Below are 20,345 nucleotides of genomic sequence, written 5' to 3'. Positions count from 1 at the left end.
ATCCATCCATTCATCTCTCCACCCATCTATCATTCACCAATCTGTCCATCCATCCATCCACCTACACTCCCACACTCCCTGCAGAAGGATCAATTGCAGAACATTGTTCAAGGGTGAAGTCACACAATCCACAAGGGGTGTGTGTGTGTGTGTGTGTGTGTGTGTGTGTGTGTGTGTGTGAGAGAGAGAGAGAGAGAGAGAGAGAGAGAGAGAGAGAGAGGGAGAGAGAGGGGGGGGCTACTTCGAGACTTTGCCGGCTCTGAGGACATTCAGTGTCAAAGTTCTCAGAGAAGTTCAGAAGATCCCCCCAAAAAAACGAGCCAATATCTCATTTTACAGAACTGTAGGACTCCTCCAGGCTGACCCCTTTCTCTGCTGCCCCACAGCGGCAGGGACGCTGAGATAAATCTCTGTCCCACAGAGGCAGGATCTATTTGCTGGCCCCTCGGTCAAGCCAGCTTCCTTGCTTAACAACGAGCCCTACTTTCGCTTTCCAGGATCTGTGGAGATTTCTCAGAAATGCTTCAGCTGAACTGGAGCTTTCACTTTCCACTTCAACTTCCTCTTTCAGAGTTGCCCTCAGGGGAGGAGAAAAGCCAGTTGCTGAAACTGAGCTGATCCCTTCCAACTCTGGGATTCGGGGATTCTAAAGCCAAGGAAGAGGAAATGTGAGAGGTGAGGCCTGCTGGATCTCTGAGGAAGCTGAGAAGATCCACCTCCATATCTAGAAAGACGTGCAATCAAGCAGAATAGAGCTGGAAGGGACCTTGGAGGTCTTCTAGTCCATCCCCCTTCTTAGGCAGGCAATCCTATACCACCTCAGACAATGAGTTATCGAATCTCCTCTTAAAAGCCTCCAGTGTTGGAGCATTTACAACTTCTGGAGGCAAGTTGTTCCACTGATTTATTGTCCTCACCCTTAGGAGATTCCTCCTTAGTTCCAGGTTGCTTCTCTCCTCGATTAGTTTCCACCCATTGCTTCTTGTCCTGCCTTCAGGTGCTTTGGAGAATAGGTTGACCCCCTCTTCTTTGGGGCAGCCCCTCAAATATTGGAACACTGCCATCATATCCCCTCTAGTCCTTCTTTTCATCAAGCTAGACAGACCCAGTTTCTTTCTATGGTTTAGCCACCTAATGATCTTGGTTGCTCTTCTCTGCACGCTTTCTAGAGCCTCAACATCTCTTTTACATGGTGGCGACCAAAACTGGGTGCAGGATTCCAAGTGTGGCCTTACCAAGGCCTTATAAAGCGGTATTAACACTTCACGTGGTCTTGATTCTATCCCTCTGTTAATGCAATTTAGGATTGTGTCGGCTTGTGTGCAGCTGCTGCACACGGCTGGCTCATATCTAAATGGTTGTCCACTAGGACTCCAAGATCCTCTCACAGTTACTACTGTTGATTGAGGTCCCACCTATACTGTACCCGTGCCTTCGGTTTTTCTGGGGCCTGAGGAAAAAGTAGAGAGGCTGGAGGGAAAGGGAGAGAGAGAGAGAGGCCCGAGGCACCATCTCAACTTTCTTTTTTTTGAAAAAAAAAAATTATTTAAAAACAAAACGTAAAACATCAATCCATCATTCAATACAATTGCAAACAGTGTGTCTACCGGTTACAAATCTTTTGTGCTTCGTCCCCATATTCAAAGTTTAATAAGTATCTGCTTTCTCATATATCAAACAAATAAGTATCCTCATTTATCCTTTATTTAACTATGGCTTTATTGCTTCATAAAAATTATTTTCAAATATTATATTTATAACATTCATTTCATGTTTCATATTTCATTTCCATGTTTTATTATCTAGCCATAGATAAAATAAATCCCATATTTTATAATATTGTTTGTCTTCTTGTCTGCCAATCTCAGTTGTTTCAGAGAGAGCCTCAAAGTCCGAGGTCCCCCTCTGGACCCCTCCCCTCAGACCAATGGGAGGTCCCAGGGGGATAACCATGGGGTGGAGAGTGGGGAGGGTCTCTAACCTTAACAAGGGAAGATAGACGGGGGGGGCAGTGGGAGGAAGACCTGCCTCCTTCCAGAAGACCCCAACTCTTCTCTCTCTTGGAATACTCCACATTCTGGAGGAATGTCAGTCAAATTCCCTATGAGCAGAAGCAGCTCTACAGAGCAGGGGGGTCTCCACACTTGGCAACTTTAAGGCTTGTGGACTTCAGCTCCCAGGATTCCCCACTCTGCAATGCTGATGGTTTAATTCTGGGAGTTGAAGTCCAGAAATCTTAAAGTTGTGGAGTTTGGAAACATCTGCCTAGAGGAGTGAAGGCCCAAGAGAGGTCTTTGCTGCCCTCTGCTGGACGGTTGTGGAACTCATTTCTCAAACACATTTCCTGTTTATTTTTTCTTGCAAAGTACAGAGACTTCCACATGAATCATTCAAGAGGAAACGAACTTTTTTGTTTGTTTTTTCCTGGTCTTTTCTCTTTCGTTTTCTGAACGCCCTGAAGAGAAAGCAGAAGACGAGGCTTTCCTTACAATTCCCAGGCTGAGCCTTGAACCCGGGACTGGACGGGCAGAGCGGTGGTCCAGCCTTTGGAGGAAGTGGGCGGCAGCTGCACCCCCTTGCCGGGGTCAGGGGGAAGGGCAGGTAAGGGGCTTCCCAAGGGCAGCGGAGATCCTAATGTTAGCAAAGTCAATGGGGGAGGGGAGGGGGGCTAATGGAAGGACGTTAGTAGATGAGATCCTAACATTGGGAAGGGGATCCTGGGATGTTTAGGATCCCATCTTCCTTGGTAGGAAAGGGAACTTCAGGTTGGAGGGGGGGAAGGAGGAGAAAAGCAGGGAACTTAGCAACAATTGCTCCTTTTCTGAAGGCTGCTGAATTCTCTCCTGGCAGCCAAATAAGGTGAGACCACAAATCGGGAGTAGGGAAGCAACTCCTTCTTCCGACAACCCTCCTCCCCCAATTATCCTCCTCAATTCCATCTCCCCCGCCCACAATTCCAAATTTTGGTCTCCCTGGAGGGATCACGCTTTGCCCTCTGCGGGTGAGAGGGTGGGGGGGGGTCTCACCTTGGTTCTAGGTTGCTTCTCTCCTTGGATGGTTTCCAAGAATGGACAGAAATTCATCAAGGGGAGAAACAATTTGGGATTAAGGAGAAACTTCCTAACAGTGAGAACAATTCACCAGTGGAACTGCTTTCCACCAGACGTCATGGGTGCTTCATCTCTGGACCTCCAAGGTGCCCTCCAACTCTGTGATTCTATGATTCTGTAAGGGTCTCATCCATGAGCAGGGGGTTGGACTAGATGACCTCTGAGGTCATCCAAAGATCAACCCATCTTCCTTTTGGGGGAAGTTTCTGGAGAGGGTGGCTGTGTGGCAGCTCCAGAGGTTTCTGGATGAAATGGATTATCCAAAACTTTAGCAGTCTTCATAATTCAGGCTTGGATATAGGACAGAAACGGCATTGGTTGCACTTAGGGATGATCTGTGTACAAGATACAAGGTCAACCTCAGGACTGTATTGTCATGTGTGCAAACAGGCGACTAGTTGGCTGGCCATCGAGAAAACGGACTTCCGTTGCCAATTCCACGGCTGAGGCGGAGCTCATAGCATTGTCAGAATTGTGTTCAGAGTTATCACGGTAGACACAATAGTTAAAGGATGTGGATAGTGAAGCAAAGAGCATGAAACCAGCGTTTGAAGATAACACAACATGTACACAAATGGCAACAGGTGTGAGAGAAGCAAACATGTTGACCTAAAGTATTTATTACGTCAAGAGAAGCGACGAAAGAAAATGCAATAGACCCAGAGGTTCGCACCGGTTCTGGCAAACCGGTAGTTAAGATTAGGTGCAGTTTGGAGAACCGGCAAATCCCACCACTGGCTGGCCCCGCCCCCTCCTGTTTTTCGGCCTGCTTTTTGGGACAGCCCTAAAAAATGGCCTGAAAACGCCCCCCAAAACAGCCAGAAAACAGGCTGAACAATGGGAAGGGGTGGTGCCATCCAGTGGTGGGATTAGTCCTAACCGGCTGAATCCTACCTCTGCCTTTGAGGCGGGTGGACAGGAGGCGGGGCTGGGTGTGATGAGTGACATCACCCCCCAGTCACATGATCAACGGGCCACGCCTACCCAGCCAGAGAACCAGTTGTTAAAAAATTTGCAGCCCACCACTGAATAGACCTAATTTATTCTCTCTCAGAAAACAACTTGGCTGATGTCATCACAAAGCCATGGAGCATACAAAGACACAAAGATCTTGCGGGACAACTCGGTGTAAATGCTGTCCAGCTATAAAATTGGAGTAGTTCTAAGACACGGGTGTCAAACTCACGGCCCGTGGCCACCCGCACCCACTGTTTAGCGAAGGGGGGAAAGTCATAATACGTCACGTAACGACGATGTGACAACGTGAGTTTGACACCCCTGTTCTAAGATATTTCCTTTAATAACTCAAACAGCAAAATGTACACTGGGCCAGAGAGCATGGTTGTCGCTGACTGGTTGGAAGGCACCGTGGGCCCCTGCCTGAGGCAATCTATGTTATGATTGGTTGCTGGGGGAGAAGGGGGAGTTTCTCTTTTTCCCGCCTTTTTTCTTCTGTCTCTGCTGTTCTGGGGTTTACCTGATGATTTACCTCACGATGCTCCTGCTCCCCTGGCCGCCTTGTTTGCCGCATCTTATAAATATATATTCCTTGTTATAAAACTTCAAGTTCACGTCAGAGTTTTCTGACTCCCTTTGGACACAGAAGGTGTGGAATTCCCTGACAAAGCAAACCGACATCAGTGGGTGGAGGGTGGCCACATCCTGCGTCCCCTCGGAGAGTCATCGGTCAGTTCTGGCATCCTCCAGAAGTTTCTCCTCTCTTACAGGGAACCAGAAGGACCAGCGGCACTCAGGAGCCAAGCATGGCCCAGGCAGAGGCCCCCATTGAGACCCCAGCCCTGGGCCGCCCCTTCCAGCTGGGGATGCTGTACGACTGCCGCAGGGATACCCTCATCCCAGGTAGGAGCCGGAAGACAAGAAGCGGATGGGCATCTCCTGCGGGAAACTCTGGCAGGAAGAAGACTGGAGCTGCCATCAGTGCATGGGCTCAGCCCAGGGATGCTTCAGAGTGGGACTCCTGGGCCCATGGCCTGCTAATACCCGTATTTCCCCCCAAATAAGACCCGGTCTTATTTTCTTTCGGGCCCTTAAATAAGCACTAGGGCTTATTTTCGGGAGTGTCTTAACTTTTTGAGTGCCACCATGACGAGGCAGGCATGGAAGTGCCCGACATGCACACCGGCTCCCCTTAGGAGCCCCGTGGCTCTACGCTCTGACCACTGCCTCACTGCGTCAGCACCTGCATGCGCAGTAGGAGTCCACGTGGCCACTGGCTCACTTCTTCCCGTACCAGCCCAGCACTGGAGCAGGAGGCCAAGCGACGCAGCCAGCCAAAATGCTCCGTTAGCAAGTGATCCATAGGCGCCCAAACACTTTTTGCCCAGACAGAGAAATGAGGGAGGCTCAAAGCTTCACCTGCTTGCAAATGGGAGACTTTGAAAAGGAGCAATTAGCTCTGTTTCAAAGTGTCCCATTTGCAAACAGATGAAGCTTCGTCTCCCTCTGGGTGAATAGTGTGGGGTGAAGCCAGGTGAAGCCAGAGGCATGGGGCTGGGGGTGGGGGGGAGGCAGGCAATCCCAATGTGCCACCCGCTCTGTCCCACTGTGACTTGGTTTGTGTGTGGCCCTGCCGGATAGGCATCTGTGCGGGGCATCAGGATTGGCTGCCCCCACTCTCCTCCTCCACCTCTTGCTGGTGCTGCCGCACAAGCCTCCTACTCTCCTCCTGTGAGCCACGCAGTGTCAGCGTTCCAGAAAACCCCAACTCCAATTAAAAACTCCAAGGCAAGCATTTTCTCAACGTTCCATTTATTAGAATAGATATACTGGCACATCTGGAAAAGCCCAAATCTGAGAGTTCCGGGTTTTCCCTCAGTGACTCAAGACCCCCAAATCCATCCCCTGCACCCATCGGTCCCTCACACGTCCCAATCCCCATCCGTCCCATCTTGAGACATCACTCCGACCACTCCTTCTCCAGATGCAGGACTGTCACGACCTTGACCGAAAGGAAGAATGCTATTTTGTCTAACTACATTCCCTCTACTGAATCCCCCCTCCTACTTTCCCACACATGAGAAGGTGGCAGCGTGGAAACTTCCAGGGCTAATATGGCTTCCAAAGCTGACACGCAGCCATGCAGCCTGTCCAGATCTCTGTTACAGGGTTTATGTCTGCAGCCTTGGCAGAATCTGTTTGAGATGTATTCCTGACTCTCGAGGAGCTGCCTTCAGCTGCGTCTGTGAGGTAGTTATGGTTCCTGCCTTATGTAGATATATACCTGTAATGATGGTTTGTTAAGGGGGGAGAGGGGGCTTTTACTGACGAATAAATCTACCTTGAAACAATCTCCTTCCTCCCCACTGCATCTCCCTCTGCCCTTGGACTTAACAGTATCAGTGCTGTGCCAAGCGGCAAAGGGAAGTCCGTTTTTTCTCTGGGCTTGCTTGTGGCTGCATGGAGTAGGCATCAGGATTGTTCCCCCACCCCCCATGCCTCCATCTCCACCCTCTGCCCGTGATGCTGCATAAGCCTCCCACGAGCCTCCTGGGAGCCAGGCAACTGTGCGGCACATCTGGATCACCTCTCTCTCCCCCCACTCTGCCTCTGCGGCCAGAATTAGCAGTATCTGCACTGCACCAAGGGGCCGGTGGGCCACACCCAACAACCGGGTTTATTTTGGGGGAAGAGTTATATTAAGCCCACCACCACCCCAACAAAATCAGGGTGGGGCTTTTTGGGGGAAAATATGGTAGCAGCTAGGCAAGTAGGGACTTCTGCCTAGGAATGCATATCCACCCTTTGGCCAGGCACACAGCGGGGCACCCTTGACTGCCAATCGTGGGATGAATTTTCCTCTCCCGAACCAAAGTCACTGAAATGGTTTGGTAAATGATTTTAAAAAGGAGTTCAGATCTCACAGAGTGGTGAAGTGAGGGATGTGCCTTTCCTGAGGGGGGTCTGAACAGAGAAATCACGTCAGAACATGTGATGAAAATCACAGTTTCTCCAGGGAGTGGAGATCAAGAGGTGCATAGCAGTTCCCATTCCCCTCTACTCAGTCAAAAGCCTTTGGAGTTTGTGGTATTTTGCAAAACATGCAGGTGATGGTCAGACAGAACAAATGAAGGAGCCCACTAGAGGAAATGATGTCTCCCTTGTCCCATCTCTCTGGAGCTCCTCTGTCCAGCTGCAGGTGTTTTGGAAGACAGTGTTCAATTCATGTCCCTGTTTTCTTCTGTTCCATGCAGGAGTCACCCTTTGGGATTACGACTCTCTTCAGAAGGACCTGACCATCAAGCCTCAGCCCAAAACTGAATCTGAAATCATTGCATCCGACAGCATAGATGATAAGAGCTCTGCCCTGGACATCTCAGCCTCCCTCACGGCCAGTTTCCTGGGAGGGCTGGTTGAAGTGGGAGGGTCAGCCAAGTATCTTCATGACAAAAAGAAGTCCAAGAAACAGGCCAGAGTCACCGTTCAGTACAAAACCACCACCAGGTATGAACAGCTGACAATGAACCACCTAGGAATCCAGAATATCTCTCACAAAGCCGTCTTTGAGCATGGCACAGCCACCCATGTGGTCACCGCCATCCTCTATGGAGCCCAGGCCTTTTTTGTCTTTGACCGAGAAGTTTCTTCAAAGGAGATGGTAAAAAATATAGAGGGAAACCTCCGGGCTACACTCACGAAGGAAATATCTATTGGAGGAGAAGCAGAGGTCCAACTGACTGCGAAGGAGAAAGAGGATGCTCTGAAGTTCAGGTGCAAATTCCATGGAGACTTTTCTTTGGAGAGAAATCCAGTCACTTTCCAAGATGCCATGAAAGTTTATGAAACTCTCCCAAAAATGTTAGGGAAAGATGGGGAGAAGGCTGTGCCTATGAGGGTCTGGCTCTACCCTCTGACCAAGCTGGACACCACAGCAGCTAAGATGGTCCGTGAGATCAGCCTAACGTTGATCTTTGATGCTAAAATGATCTTGGAGGATCTCAATGAAATCCAGATGCAAAGCAACGATCTAGCCAAGAATCCCATTGCTGAGACCTTCCCTGAGATCCAGAGGAAGATCCAGCAGTTCAAGGATCTCTGCAAGCAACACAGGCAGACTTTCCAGAAAGAGCTGGCCAGAATGTTGCCTTCCATCCGGGGAGGAGGGCAGGAGGAAGGGACCCTGGTGGACCTCTTGATGTCCGTCAACCAGTCGCCCTTCAACAGCCAAAGACTCCATCAATTTCTGGACAGCAAAAAAAGAGAAATTAACTTTGTCAAATCTTATCTGACTATTCTAAATAATATAGAAGTTATCTCATCTCAGAACAAGCTGGAAGAAATAGTTCTGGACCCCCAGAATGTACATGTGGTCTCCTTTACATTCACTTCTTTACGTGAAGAGGAGCCATTTCTGTTGAGCTTACAGAAGTGGCTTCAGGAGCAATTCTTGCAAGAATCAACCAAGTCCACAAGATCCAGTCCTGGGGTGAAGGAAGGCATGGCCTGGTTTGAAGACAAGGAGAGGACCCGCAATTCTCGCCAAGCTGCAAAATCCATCAAAGACTTTTTCAGTATCAATCAATCCAATGAGAAGGTCCGCTTTGTTGTGGCCTCAAAACCAGATGTGGACACCCCAGGAGCCTCAGTACACTTTTATGAGGATGGAGAGCTGGTCAGCAAGAACTATGAGTTGCCCTCAAAACCACTCCAATTCCTGATCAGTGAACTGAGACACGACAGCATTCAACTGAAGTTTCAGCCAGCTGAATATGGAAAGGCTTCCATCTCCAACTATCTGGTAAAGTACAAGGTTGCAGGGGACGAAAACTGGAAGACCATGAGGACAGAGGACAACAGGGAGATGTTCCTGCTGAAAGATCTGCCTCCAAACACAGAGTACCAGTTCCAGTATGCTGCTTGTTGCAAGCCAGGCCTTAGTAAATCCAGTGACCTGAGCCCACCCATAAAGACCCTTCCCACCAGCCCTCCTGAGGAATTAAGAATGGTCACTGCAGCATCTTCTGTCATCTCTGTGGCCTGGATGAGTCCCAGTATCGTTGCCTCAGGAATTGTGGTCAAGGAGTACAAGGTGGAGTACAGAACGGTGGAGGCTGGAGTTGGGAAGGACCAATGGGCTGAAAAAAGGACTGGGAGAAAAACAGAATTTTACTCTATCGAAGGTCTGAATCCCCAGACAGTGTACAGAATACGGGTGTTGGCCGTGTGTGATAATGGAACTCTGGGTGTCCCCAGTGAGGAGTTGGAGGTCTCCACATCACTGGAAAAAGAAGGCAGAGACAACATAGCCCAACAGTTCCTTCAGAAAAGGTTCCTGGTGGAGGACAGCCAGCCATTAGTGTTTGCACTTACTCTGGAGGAAGTCCCCTCAGTTGCCTCCACCTCCTGTCTCATGTACCAGCTTGGAAAGGAGAGCCTGGAAGTGCCCAACAAAGTCATCCTGGTGATGGGAGCAACCCTGTCTGGGAAAACCACTCTGATCAACGGGATGATCAATTATATTCTGGGTGTCCAGTGGGAAGATAATTTCAGATTCAAACTCATTCATGAAATCACCCAAAGAAGTAAAGCTGGAAGCAGGACGTCTGAAGTGACAGCCTACATGGTGAACCATCAGAAATGTTTCCGAATTCCCTATTCTCTCACAATCATTGACACGCCAGGATTTGGCGATGCAGAGCAAGACAAACTGGTTGAGAAACAGCTCCTGGAGTTTTTCTCTACCCCAGGGGGCATTGATCACATGGATGCCATCTGCTTGGTGGCCCAAGCCTTCCTTTCCCATTCAACTCATGCCCAGAAATGTGTCTTTGATTCCATGCTCTCCATGTTGGGAAAAGATGTGAAGGATAACATCCAACTCCTGATCACCTTTGCGGATGGGGGGACCCCACCTGTCCTGGAGGCCCTCAAGGAGGCTGACCTGCCGTGTGCTCAGGATGAGTCAGGAACCCCTCTGCACTTCAGATTCAACCATTCAGCTCTCTTTGCTCCCACCCAAAATGGAGGAAGCCGTAATGCGGTTGCTGAAATGTTCTGGAAAATGAGCACTGAGAGCATGAAGGATTTCTTTGACTCTTTAAAGATGGTGGAGACCAAAAGTTTAACCTTGACCATGGACATCCTCAAGGAACGTCAGGAGCTGGAAGCTGCTCTTAGAAGTCCTCCCTCTCTTAAGGTTCAGCCTGTCAAACCAAATAGTTTCCTGATCACTATTAATCCAATGGCCGAAGCGATGGCTTCAATCTCTGGGTACCAAGTGGCATATCGGGCTGCAGGAGAGGAGAACTGGAAAAGTCTCCATGTAGAAGGTTCTAAGAATGAATTCACCCTAGAAAATGTGCACCTCACTACTCAGTACCAATTCCGATGTGCTGCTGTGACACATCTTGAGATCAGCCGATGGAGTGAGGAGACCACTTGCATCTATCCTGCAGAGAAGACTGAACAGGTAATTCTCTTCTGGGTGAATGTGAGGAGGAGAGCAGAGAGAATTCCCTGGCATCTCCTACAGTGTTTGGAACCTCTGGTACCGCTTCCCACATTCCGACTGTAAAAGAGAGATTCTTAGAATCCCTGCTTTGTCCTGTTTCTCTTGCTTCTCTTTTGGATTAATTCCCAGCCATTGTTTCTTGCTCTGCCTTCTGGTCAGTGGTGAAATCCGAACCAGTTTGCTACCAGTTCTTTTTTTTCCTTTTCTTTCTTTTTTTATTAAAAAGTTTTACAAAAAAGAAAAAAAATTCAAATATTTCCCCTTCCCCCCCTTCCTTCCCCCCCTCCCCGCCCCCCTTGCCCCCCCCGGACTTCCCAGAACAAAATACAGGGTAAAACAATTAACAATCATATGCTAAGCTAAACTAACTAACTACAGATTCCTATCCCCCCCTCGACACTTTAACTCGCCTTTTACTTAACTAAATATACATACTCTTAACTTTTCTATTCATTCATAAGCTATTTGATACTTTTTAGTCCGATATTTGTTTTGAATATAATCAATCCATCTTCTCCATTCCGATATATATCTTTCTTGTGAATGATCTTTCAAATATGCTGAAATTTTCACCATTTCTGCCAAATTGGCCACTTTTAATGTCCATTCTTCAATAGTAGGCAAATCTTCCTTCTTCCAATATTGTGCTACCAAAAGTCTAGCTGCAGTTATTAAATTTAAAATCAATTTAGTCTCTATAACCGTATAATCTGTGATTATACCCAACAAAAACAATTGTGGAGTAAACTTTATCTTCTTTTTAAGAATATTTTGGATAATTCACCATATTTTAATCTAAAATGCTTTAACTTTTTTACAAGTCCACCATATGTGATAATAAGTAGCATCATCACAATCACATCTCCAACACTTAGATTGCAAATTTGGATACATACAAGCCAACTTTTTAGGATCTAAATGCCATCTATAGAACATTTTATAAACATTTTCTCTTAAATTTTGTGCTTGCGTAAATTTTACATTTCTAACCCATATTTTTTCCCAAGTTTCCATCATTATTGGTTCCTGAATGTTTTGTACCCCATTTATCATGCAATCCTTAACTAATTCCGTTTCTGAGTCTATTTCTATCAATATATTATATAATCTTTTTATATGCATTTGGCTTTGATCTCTAATTTGTTTTACCAAATTTTCCTCCTTCTGCATGATACCAATTCTCTGGTCTTCTTTCCATCTAGCTTGCAACTGTCCATACTGAAACCAAGTTTGAATTATTTTTTCTTCTTTTAATGCCTTTATAGATTTTTAACTGCAATATACCGCCTTCCATTTTAAGAAGCTCTTTATAGGTAATCACCTCCTGCTTTTGTTCTACACTTATATTCTCTACCTCATGTCTGGGTATTGCCCATATAGGTATCTTATAATTTAACTTATATTGATACTTCTTCCAAGCTCGTAACAAGGCATTCCTTAGTATATGGCTTTTAAAGGTCTTATCCACCTTTTTGTCATATAATAAATAAGCATGCCAGCCATATAACAAATCATATCCTTCAATATTCAATATTCTTTCTTCTGTTGAATTAATCCACTCACTAATTATTATTAAAACAGCTGCTTCATAGTATAATCTTAGATTAGGCATTTTAAGACCTTCTCTTTCACATATATCTTGCATTATCTCGGTCTTTTCCCTGCCCAAACAAAATTATTAATACCCTTCTGCCATTCCCTCAAATTATCATCTTTCTTAAGTATTGGTATCATTTGAAACAAAAATAAAAACCTAGGTAAAACATTCATTTTTATTGCTGCTATTCTCCCCAACAGAGATAATTGTAGTTTTCCCCAATTCTCCATCTCTTTCTGTATTTTTTGCCATAGCAATTCATAATCATTTTTATATAATTTTACATTTGAGGCTGTAATATATACCCCTAAATATTTAACCTTTTTTACTATTTCAAATCCTGTTAGTCTTTCTAGTTCTTCTTTTTGCTTTACCGTCATATTTTTAGCTATTATCTTTGTTTTTTGTTTATTTATTTTAAATCCAGACATTTGACCGTATTGGCTAATTATAACCAGTAAGCCTGTAACTGATTGTACTGGTTGGGTTAAAGTAACAACCAAGTCATCCGCAAATGCTCTTAATCTATAGTCATGATGTCTAATTTTAATTCCCTTTATTTTATTTGACCCTCGTATTTTATTCAGTAAAGGTTCCAAAGTTAAAATAAGCAATAATGGTGATAAGGGGCATCCCTGTCTTGTTCCTTTTTCAATTTTAAAAGTTTCTGTTAAACCACCATTAATTATTATTTGTGCTGTTTGTCTCTGATATATTGCCCTAATAGATTGTGTAAAGTATTCTCCACACTGCATCTTTTCTATTATTTTCAATAAAAATTGCCAATTCAATTAATCAAATGCCTTCTCCGCATCCAAAAAGATAAGTGCTGCAGGGACTTGGTTGTTCCTTTCCAAATATTCCAATAAGTTTACAATTTGTCTTACATTACCTTTCATTTGTCTCCCACTTATAAATCCAGATTGGTCATTATGAATCATTTTTCGCATAATTACCATTAACCTATTTGCTAGTATTTCAGCAAAAATCTTATAATCAGTATTTAAAAGCAATATTGGCCTATAATTCTTAGGTTGACTATGATCTTTTTTATTATTATTATTATTATTATTATTATTATTATTATTATTATTATTATTATTATTATTATTATTATTTATTGAATTTATATACCGCCCTTCTCCCTGAAGGGACTCAGGTCGGTGAACAGCCGAAAATTAAAATAACATACAATATGAAAGTTAAGATAACTAAAAATAAATTAAATTAATCGGCCTCCTAATTTAAAACCCCAAGCTACACAATTAAAAACTAACCCATAAAACCTATTCAGGCCAGGCTGGCTTGCTGAAATAAAAACGTCTTCAGGGCCTTACGGAAAGTGCGGAGATCCGGTATCAACCGTATTCCAGGAGGTAGCTCATTCCAGAGGGCGGGTGCTCCCACACAAAAGGCTCTCCCCCTGGGGGACGCCAGCCGACATTGCCTGACCGACGGCACCCTGAGGAGGCCCTCTCTGTGAGAGCGTATTGGCCAGTGGGAGGTTATCGGTAGCAGAAGGCGGTCTCGTAAATACCCTGGCCCTAAGCCATGGAGTGCTTTAAAGGTGAGAACCAACACCTTGAAGCGCTCCTGGAAGACCACTGGGAGCCAGTGCAGCTCGCGCAGGAGAGGTCTTATATGGGAGCGCCATGTCGCTCCCGTAATCACCTGCGCGGCCACATTCTGGACCAGTTGGAGCCTCTGGGTGCTCCTCAAGGGGAGCCCCATGTAGAGAGCGTTGCAGTAGTCCAGGCGAGAAGTGACGAGAGCATGAGTGACTGTGCATAAGGAATCCCGACTCAGAAAGGGGTACAACTGGCGTATCAGGCGAATCTGATAAAAAGCCCCTCTGGCAACGGCCATTGTGTGCTCTTCTAAAGACAGCCGTGTGTCCAGGAGGATCCCAAGTTGCGAGCACCCTCTGTGGGGGTCAATGACTCGCCCCCAATAGCCAGCGATGGCATCAGCTGGCTATATCGGGATGCCGGCATCCACAGCCACTCGGTCTTGGAAGGGTTGAGTCAAAGCCTGTTCTCCCCATCCAGACCTGCACGGCCTCCAGACACTGGGACATCACTTCAAGGGCATCGTTGGGGTGGTTTGAGGTGGAGATGTACAGCTGAGTGTCATCAGCGTACAGATGGCACCGCACCCCAAATCCACGGATGATCTCACCCAGTGGCTTCACATAAATGTTGAACAGGAGTGGCGAGAGGACCGACCCTTGTGGCACCCCACAAACAAGGCACCTCGAGGTCGACCTCTGCCCCTCTGCCAACACAGACTGTGACCGGTCAGAGAGATAGGAGGAGAACCACCGCAACACAGTGCCTCCCACCCCAATCCCTCCAGCTGGTGCAGCATGATACCATGGTTGATGGTATCAAAAACTGTTGAGAGATCTAATAGGACCAGAACAGAGGAACAACCCCTGTCCCGAGCCCTCCAGGGATCATCAACCAACGCGACCAATGCCCTTTCCGTGCTGTATCCAGGCCTGAAGCTGAACCGGCATGGGTCTAGATACACGGTTTCATCCAGGTACTGCGGAGGCTGTTGCGCAACCACACTCTCAACAACCTTCGCAATAAATCTTCTTCAATAAGCGAGGTCTCTCCTGCAGCTTGTGGCTGTTTACTTTCCTTCTGTCCCTGTATTGCCAGCTCTTCTTTTCTTCTCCTCATTTCCTGAGATGGTGGGCATCCAGCCTTTAATACATTAGTATAAAAATTTCTTGCCTTCCAAATTGTGTTAAGGCGATACCTTTCTCCCATATAATTCACCATTAGTCCAACTGGAACATCCCATCTAAACTGAATCTGTCATTTTCTAAGTTCATCCACCAAGAAAGCAAACTCCTTTCTGCTTCTCAACATTTTTGGGGAAATTTCTTTCAGCACTAAAACCTCTTGTCCTGCAATTTGAAGTTTATTTTTATAGAAAGCTTGTAAAATTTCATTTCGGGTCCTACTCGTTGTAAAATAAATCACAATGTCTCTTGGCAATTGATTCTGTCTGGCAAACCAGGAATTAGCACGATATATTTTGTCAATTTGCAATGAGAGATCTGCTTGTTGCTCTCCATTATCTATGCAAAAGCCTCTGCAAAGATCTCTCTCAAGTTCTCTCGATTGTGTTCTCTCAAACCTCTTACTCTCAGGGCAAATTCCATCGCGCTATACTGTAACATCACCACTTCATCGTCTGCCCTTTCCACCTTGGTCTGAACTTCATCCATTTTATTTTCCAAATTCAGATTGGACTGGTTAATTTCTTCTACTCTTTCATCCAACAATTCAATGTGTTTTGCCAGACCCTGAAATGCCATTACTATGTCTTCTCTTATTTCCTTATTCCGAATTTGTATAACTTCTTTAATTTCAGCCATTTCTTCAGACACTCCCTTAATTTTCTCCTCTAAAAAAGAGGTTTGTTGCTTCAAAGCGTCCTGCAGAGATTCCTGTAGAACTTCCAAAGTCAATATTTGTGGGTTTGAAGTAGACAAAGATTGTAGTTTTGATGGTTGTGCTGGCGATCCTCCAGCACTTTTAAAGCCAGATTTTATCTGCTTAGAAGCCATTTTTAGCTTTCAATTTATACTTCCTACAGCAACCAAATCAATAAATCCAAATATTTTAAAATCTTTTAAAAGTATTATAGTTTATTTAAAATCCAAAGTGTAGCCTTTCCACTTTAAATCTTTCTTTCTTTGTTGTAGAACCCAGCAATCTTAAACAGCCTCAGAAGCGCTAACGATGTTAACTATCACTTTCACTATCACTTTCACTTTCATGCCCTGTTACAGTTCAGGCGCCATTTTTGCTTTCATTTTAAAAGTCTTAGAAGGAAGAAATATAGACACAGAGTTAAAGTTCAGTACTTGCAGTTGCTAGGACTCCTGTTTTTGTTCTGCCTGCTTTAAGCTTATTTTGAATCTGAATGTTGATTGCAGGGGTGGTCACGGTGTCTTGTTCTGCTTGAAGCAGAAAAGCATCAGATTCGGAGCTCAGCTAGACTACCAGGGAGCTCTCACCCTCCAAGCCCCAGAATTGCTCCTAGGGCTTTTGGGGAGCTCTACCTTAGTCCGGCTGCTCACCTTCCTCTCTTCTCTCGAGGGGAAGGTTTCCAAGCCACCAGACAGCTGATTTGCACTGTCTTGGCGGTTTTAACAAAATCGCGGGGCTGACGGTCCGAAAGGAGCATCTGTCAGCGCCTGCGATGCCACTGGAAGTCCTCCCGGTAGCTTTTTCTTTTACTACCGGTTTGCTCGAACTGGTGCAAACCGGTAGCATTTCGCCCCTGCCTATGGTGCTCTGGAGAATAATTTGATCCCATTTGACTTCATGGTGGGATTCAAAAATTTATGGCTGCAGTTGGGGTGTGTAGGTGTAATTGGGGACCCTCATGCTCTGGCTTGTGTGAAGGGGTGCCTGGAAGTCCATTCTGGGAGCTGGAGACATATGAGATGTTGGCCAAGGTTTACTCTCCAAGCTTGTTTCAATTTCATTTCTGAACATTTCATTACCAGGCTAGGTAACGTCATCAGCAGGATTTTCTTGTCCTATTTTTCTTAGCTTATCAATGTCTTGTGGGTCAGTAGGTCAGTAGGTCGTGTGATTGGTTGTTTGTTTGGAGCTATATTTGAATTCTGAGCAGCTGATTGGTTCGCTTGTTGATTGGTCGTTCGAATAGTCTGGTTTCTTATGTATTCATATCCTGGATCTAGATCCATATGCTTGTGAATTGCTCCTTTGGTAGAATAAGAAGGTAAAGGTTCCCCTCGCACATATGTGCTAGTCGTTCCCGACTCTAGGGGGCGGTGCTCATCTCCGTTTCAAAGCCGAAGAGCCAGCGCTGTCCGAAGACGTCTCCGTGGTCATGTGACCGGCATGACTGAATGCCAAAGGCGCACGGAACGCTGTTACCTTTCCACCAAAGGTGGTCCGGTTTTCTACTTGCATTTTTTACCTGCTTTCGAACTGCTAGGTTGGCAGAAGCTGTGACAAGTAATGGGAAATCACCCCGTTACGCGGCACTAGGGATTCGAACCGCTGAACTGCCAACCTTTTGATCGACAAGCTCAGTGTCTTAGCCACTGAGCCACTGCATCCCTTTTGATAGAATACCAGACTTCAATAAATTCATGTGTGTGGTGGGTGCTGATATGGCCGATGATTTTTGTTCCTTCCCAATCGAACAGCTGTTGTTCATTGTCAATGTGGGTCGAGATCAGGGATTTTTGGTTGTGCTGTTTAAGTTCTAGTTGATATTCACAAACCCTTGTTTTTAATTGCCTTCCTGTTTGTCCCACATAGGAGATGTAAAAGTCAAAGCGAGAGAAAAAATACTCACCACACCAAAATACCAAAGAGAGAATGTCGCTCTGTCTCTACTCGATCCTCCAAATCTTTAGGCTCCCAAGAATCAAAAGCAGCTCCTCTTCCTCCTCTTAGTCCAACAACGAGGCTCTGTGGGGCCTGATCCGTCTGTGGGTTCAATCATTGGGCTGTGGGAGCTGAGCAGGAGAGGCAGGTCTCTGAGCTGATGGAGACTTTGCAGAGAACTGTTTCCGAGAATTGGGGGAGATACGTCAACCGGCTGTAGTTGGAGCCCAACTTACGGGACAAGCACATCAGAGTGTCCCAAGGCTGAGTGGGACCTGGCAGGGCTACTTGGGGGAAACTCCTAGGGGGGGGCCAGGCCTGATCCAAGTCACCTATGCTTGGGATGAGGGAGCATCAGAGTTGCTTGAATTCAGCAAGATTGCTGGAGGGATGGGCCCTTGAGGTCTTGAACATAGACTGTCAGGCTTGTCCCGACTGGATCATTTAGGAAAGAAAGACCCTCGATTCCATCGTTGAATTGAAGGTGTTGGTTTTACTAAAGTCAAGTGGTTACAGCCAGTGGTGGGATTCAAGTAATTTAACAACCGGTTCTGTGCCCTAATGATTTCTTCCAACAACCAGTTTGCCAAACTGTTCAGAAAGTTAACCACCGGTTCTCCCGAAGTGGTGCGAACTGGTTGAATCCCATCACTGGTGACAGCACAAGCAAGGCCTGCATTTTTTACATCTCCCATTGCATTCCATCTTCCCAGCACTGTCCTTGATCAGCTGGACTGTTCCAGACTAACACCTCTGGTTCCTGACACCCTGTCATTCCCCCCTCCTATCACCCTGACTTCTCCCTACATTTCATGGCAAAATGCCAGCAAAGCTGCATATGTTGGAGATGGCAGACCTGACAGGAGTGCCAAAGGGCAGGGAAGTATCCTAGGAGGCAGCATCAGGTGGGGGCAGGCATGCATGGGTGCAATCAGCATTTCCAGCAAACGTTGCTTGCCCAGGATGGAAGAGGTTGGAACAAAGAGCCTCCACCACAGAGCTTCCCCTCAACCCCCGGGAAGGATTCCTACCAGCAAAGAGACAGGTGGGAGAGGAACCCGGAGGACGAGGGTCTGGGGAGCACTTGGTGTCATTCTGGAATTGCAGCTGAAGGCCCAGAGAACAGGATCCCTTCAGCATCGCATTGGCTGCGGGGAACTGCCAGCCATTTGGGGCATCAATGCCCACTGTTCCCGAAAGCCCCAAAGTGCAGAATCCAAAAGTTTGAAGGGTTGCATAAAAAGGGGGGAAGGGATCCGATGACTGCCTCAAGGGCAGTGAGGAGGGGGTGACCCTCTTTTAAGGCCCCTTCAGGTCCTGCCTGTTCGTTCTGGGAGAGGACACTTCCTGGCCACTTCTGAGCAAGGCAGCTTCTCCTTTGGCTGATTCTGTTTCTCTTTTCATGCAGAAACCGCCAGATCTGTCCTGGGCGACTCCTCTGGGTAGGACTGCAAACTTCGGAGGTAAAGCCATGAGCCCTGGGGGCTGGCAGGGTGGGGGTGGGGTGGGAAAAATGATGGAGCTGCTGACCACGTCTCCTTCTTGTTTCCCCGTTTGGTAGGACCTGAGCGGAGGATCGTCCTTGTGGGCAAAGGCGGAAACGGGAAAAGTGCAACAGGAAACACAATTCTGGGAAGAAAAGCCTTTGTGTCTGGGATGTCACTTAGACTACTGACCAAAACTTGCCAAAGAGAAGAGGCACAGCTGAATGGCAGGAAGGTTGTGGTGGTCGATACACCTGGCATCTTGGACACTGGCTATCCCATGAGAAAAACTCTTCCCGAAGTGAGCAAGTGTATGAAGTTTTGCTCCCCGGGTCCACATGTCATTCTGCGCATCGTGCGTCCTGGCCTTTTCTCCCATGACGAGAAGGAAGTGGCTCAGCTGATCAGAGAGATGTTCAGCTTTAGGGCCCTGAATTACATGATCCTCTTGTTCACCCGGAAAGAGGACCTGGACGGAAGGTCTCTGGAGGAATACATATCTGGGGAAGGTGTCTGTTTTAGGGAAGAGGCATACCATTGTGGGAACCGGTTCTTGGCTTTCGGCAACAAGGCCACAGGAGAAGAACGAGAGGCTCAGGTGGCCCAGCTGATGACCATGATTGATCAACTGGTGCAGAAGAATGGGGATGCTCCTTATTACACGGAAGACATGCTGATGGCGGAGAAGTTCAAGGAAAAATTCAAGTTGTTTTCATAGAGACTGATTGATCCTCTGCTCCACAGTGGCAACTCTCCCAAAGGCCCTCCATTTCCTTCCTTCTGTTCTGTGTTCTAATCCAGCCCTCGCCAGGTGACTTCCAAAGTACCTGAGACTCATGGCTGAGTCTCCCTGAGCCAATTCCTTCTCCTGAGAACCCACTTTCTCCCCTTGGATGACAGGACTTTCTTCAAAGCCACGTGAAAATCCTGCCCCCCACCCCACCCCAGTATCAACCGGCCCCACAGCCTAATTCTCTCCCATCCTGGACCCCTGTCCCTTTGGAAGCACAGACACTCCCGGGCTTCCCATCTGTCAATCATTTGAGGTATATCAGGCTGAGAAGCCACCAACGCAAGAAATATTAGAAGAAAAGAAGTCGAAAGTAGAAATTGGGAAAATAGCATTATGTATCCTGAAATATAATAGCCTATTATAATTACTATGTATACACAAATATTCAAAATTGAAAGATTATGATTATGTATATTTAAATGGTAATATCATTATCAGAATTGTATGCAAAGTATATTAACCCAGACAATACACGGTTCCCCAAGCACGTTTGGATGTTAAAGAAA

At 46.4% G+C, this 20,345-nt stretch overlaps 1 protein-coding gene across 1 annotated transcript; it reads left to right on the top strand.

Moving 5' to 3' along the window:
* Positions 1–2,244: 2,244 nt before the first annotated feature.
* Positions 2,245–20,126, top strand: LOC132709156 (uncharacterized). The gene is made up of 5 exons (XM_087894340.1): positions 2,245–2,601; positions 4,838–4,970; positions 7,322–10,536; positions 18,971–19,025; positions 19,124–20,126. Exons 2-5 carry the CDS (start codon positions 4,874–4,876, stop codon positions 19,762–19,764), a joined length of 4,008 nt encoding a protein of 1,335 aa, XP_087750466.1. The 5' UTR covers positions 2,245–2,601; positions 4,838–4,873; the 3' UTR covers positions 19,765–20,126.
* Positions 20,127–20,345: the final 219 nt, after the last annotated feature.

This window comes from Pantherophis guttatus, chromosome 4 (assembly GCF_059756535.1).
Source record: "Pantherophis guttatus breed Tessera chromosome 4, ASM5975653v1, whole genome shotgun sequence".
Lineage (NCBI taxonomy): Eukaryota > Metazoa > Chordata > Lepidosauria > Squamata > Colubridae > Pantherophis > Pantherophis guttatus.
This window is presented reverse-complemented; position numbering and strand designations above follow the sequence as displayed.

What these genes read in the sequence shown, in the direction of transcription:
- LOC132709156 (XM_087894340.1), top strand. Translation starts at nt 4,874, where the DNA reads ATGGCCCAGGCAGAGGCCCCCATTGAGACCCCAGCCCTGGGCCGCCCC. An exon ending in CAGGGATACCCTCATCCCAG is followed by an intron (nt 4,971 to 7,321) that starts GTAGGAGCCGGA and finishes TGTTCCATGCAG; the next exon opens with GAGTCACCCTTTGGGATTAC. An exon ending in TAGGACTGCAAACTTCGGAG is followed by an intron (nt 19,026 to 19,123) that starts GTAAAGCCATGA and finishes CCCGTTTGGTAG; the next exon opens with GACCTGAGCGGAGGATCGTC.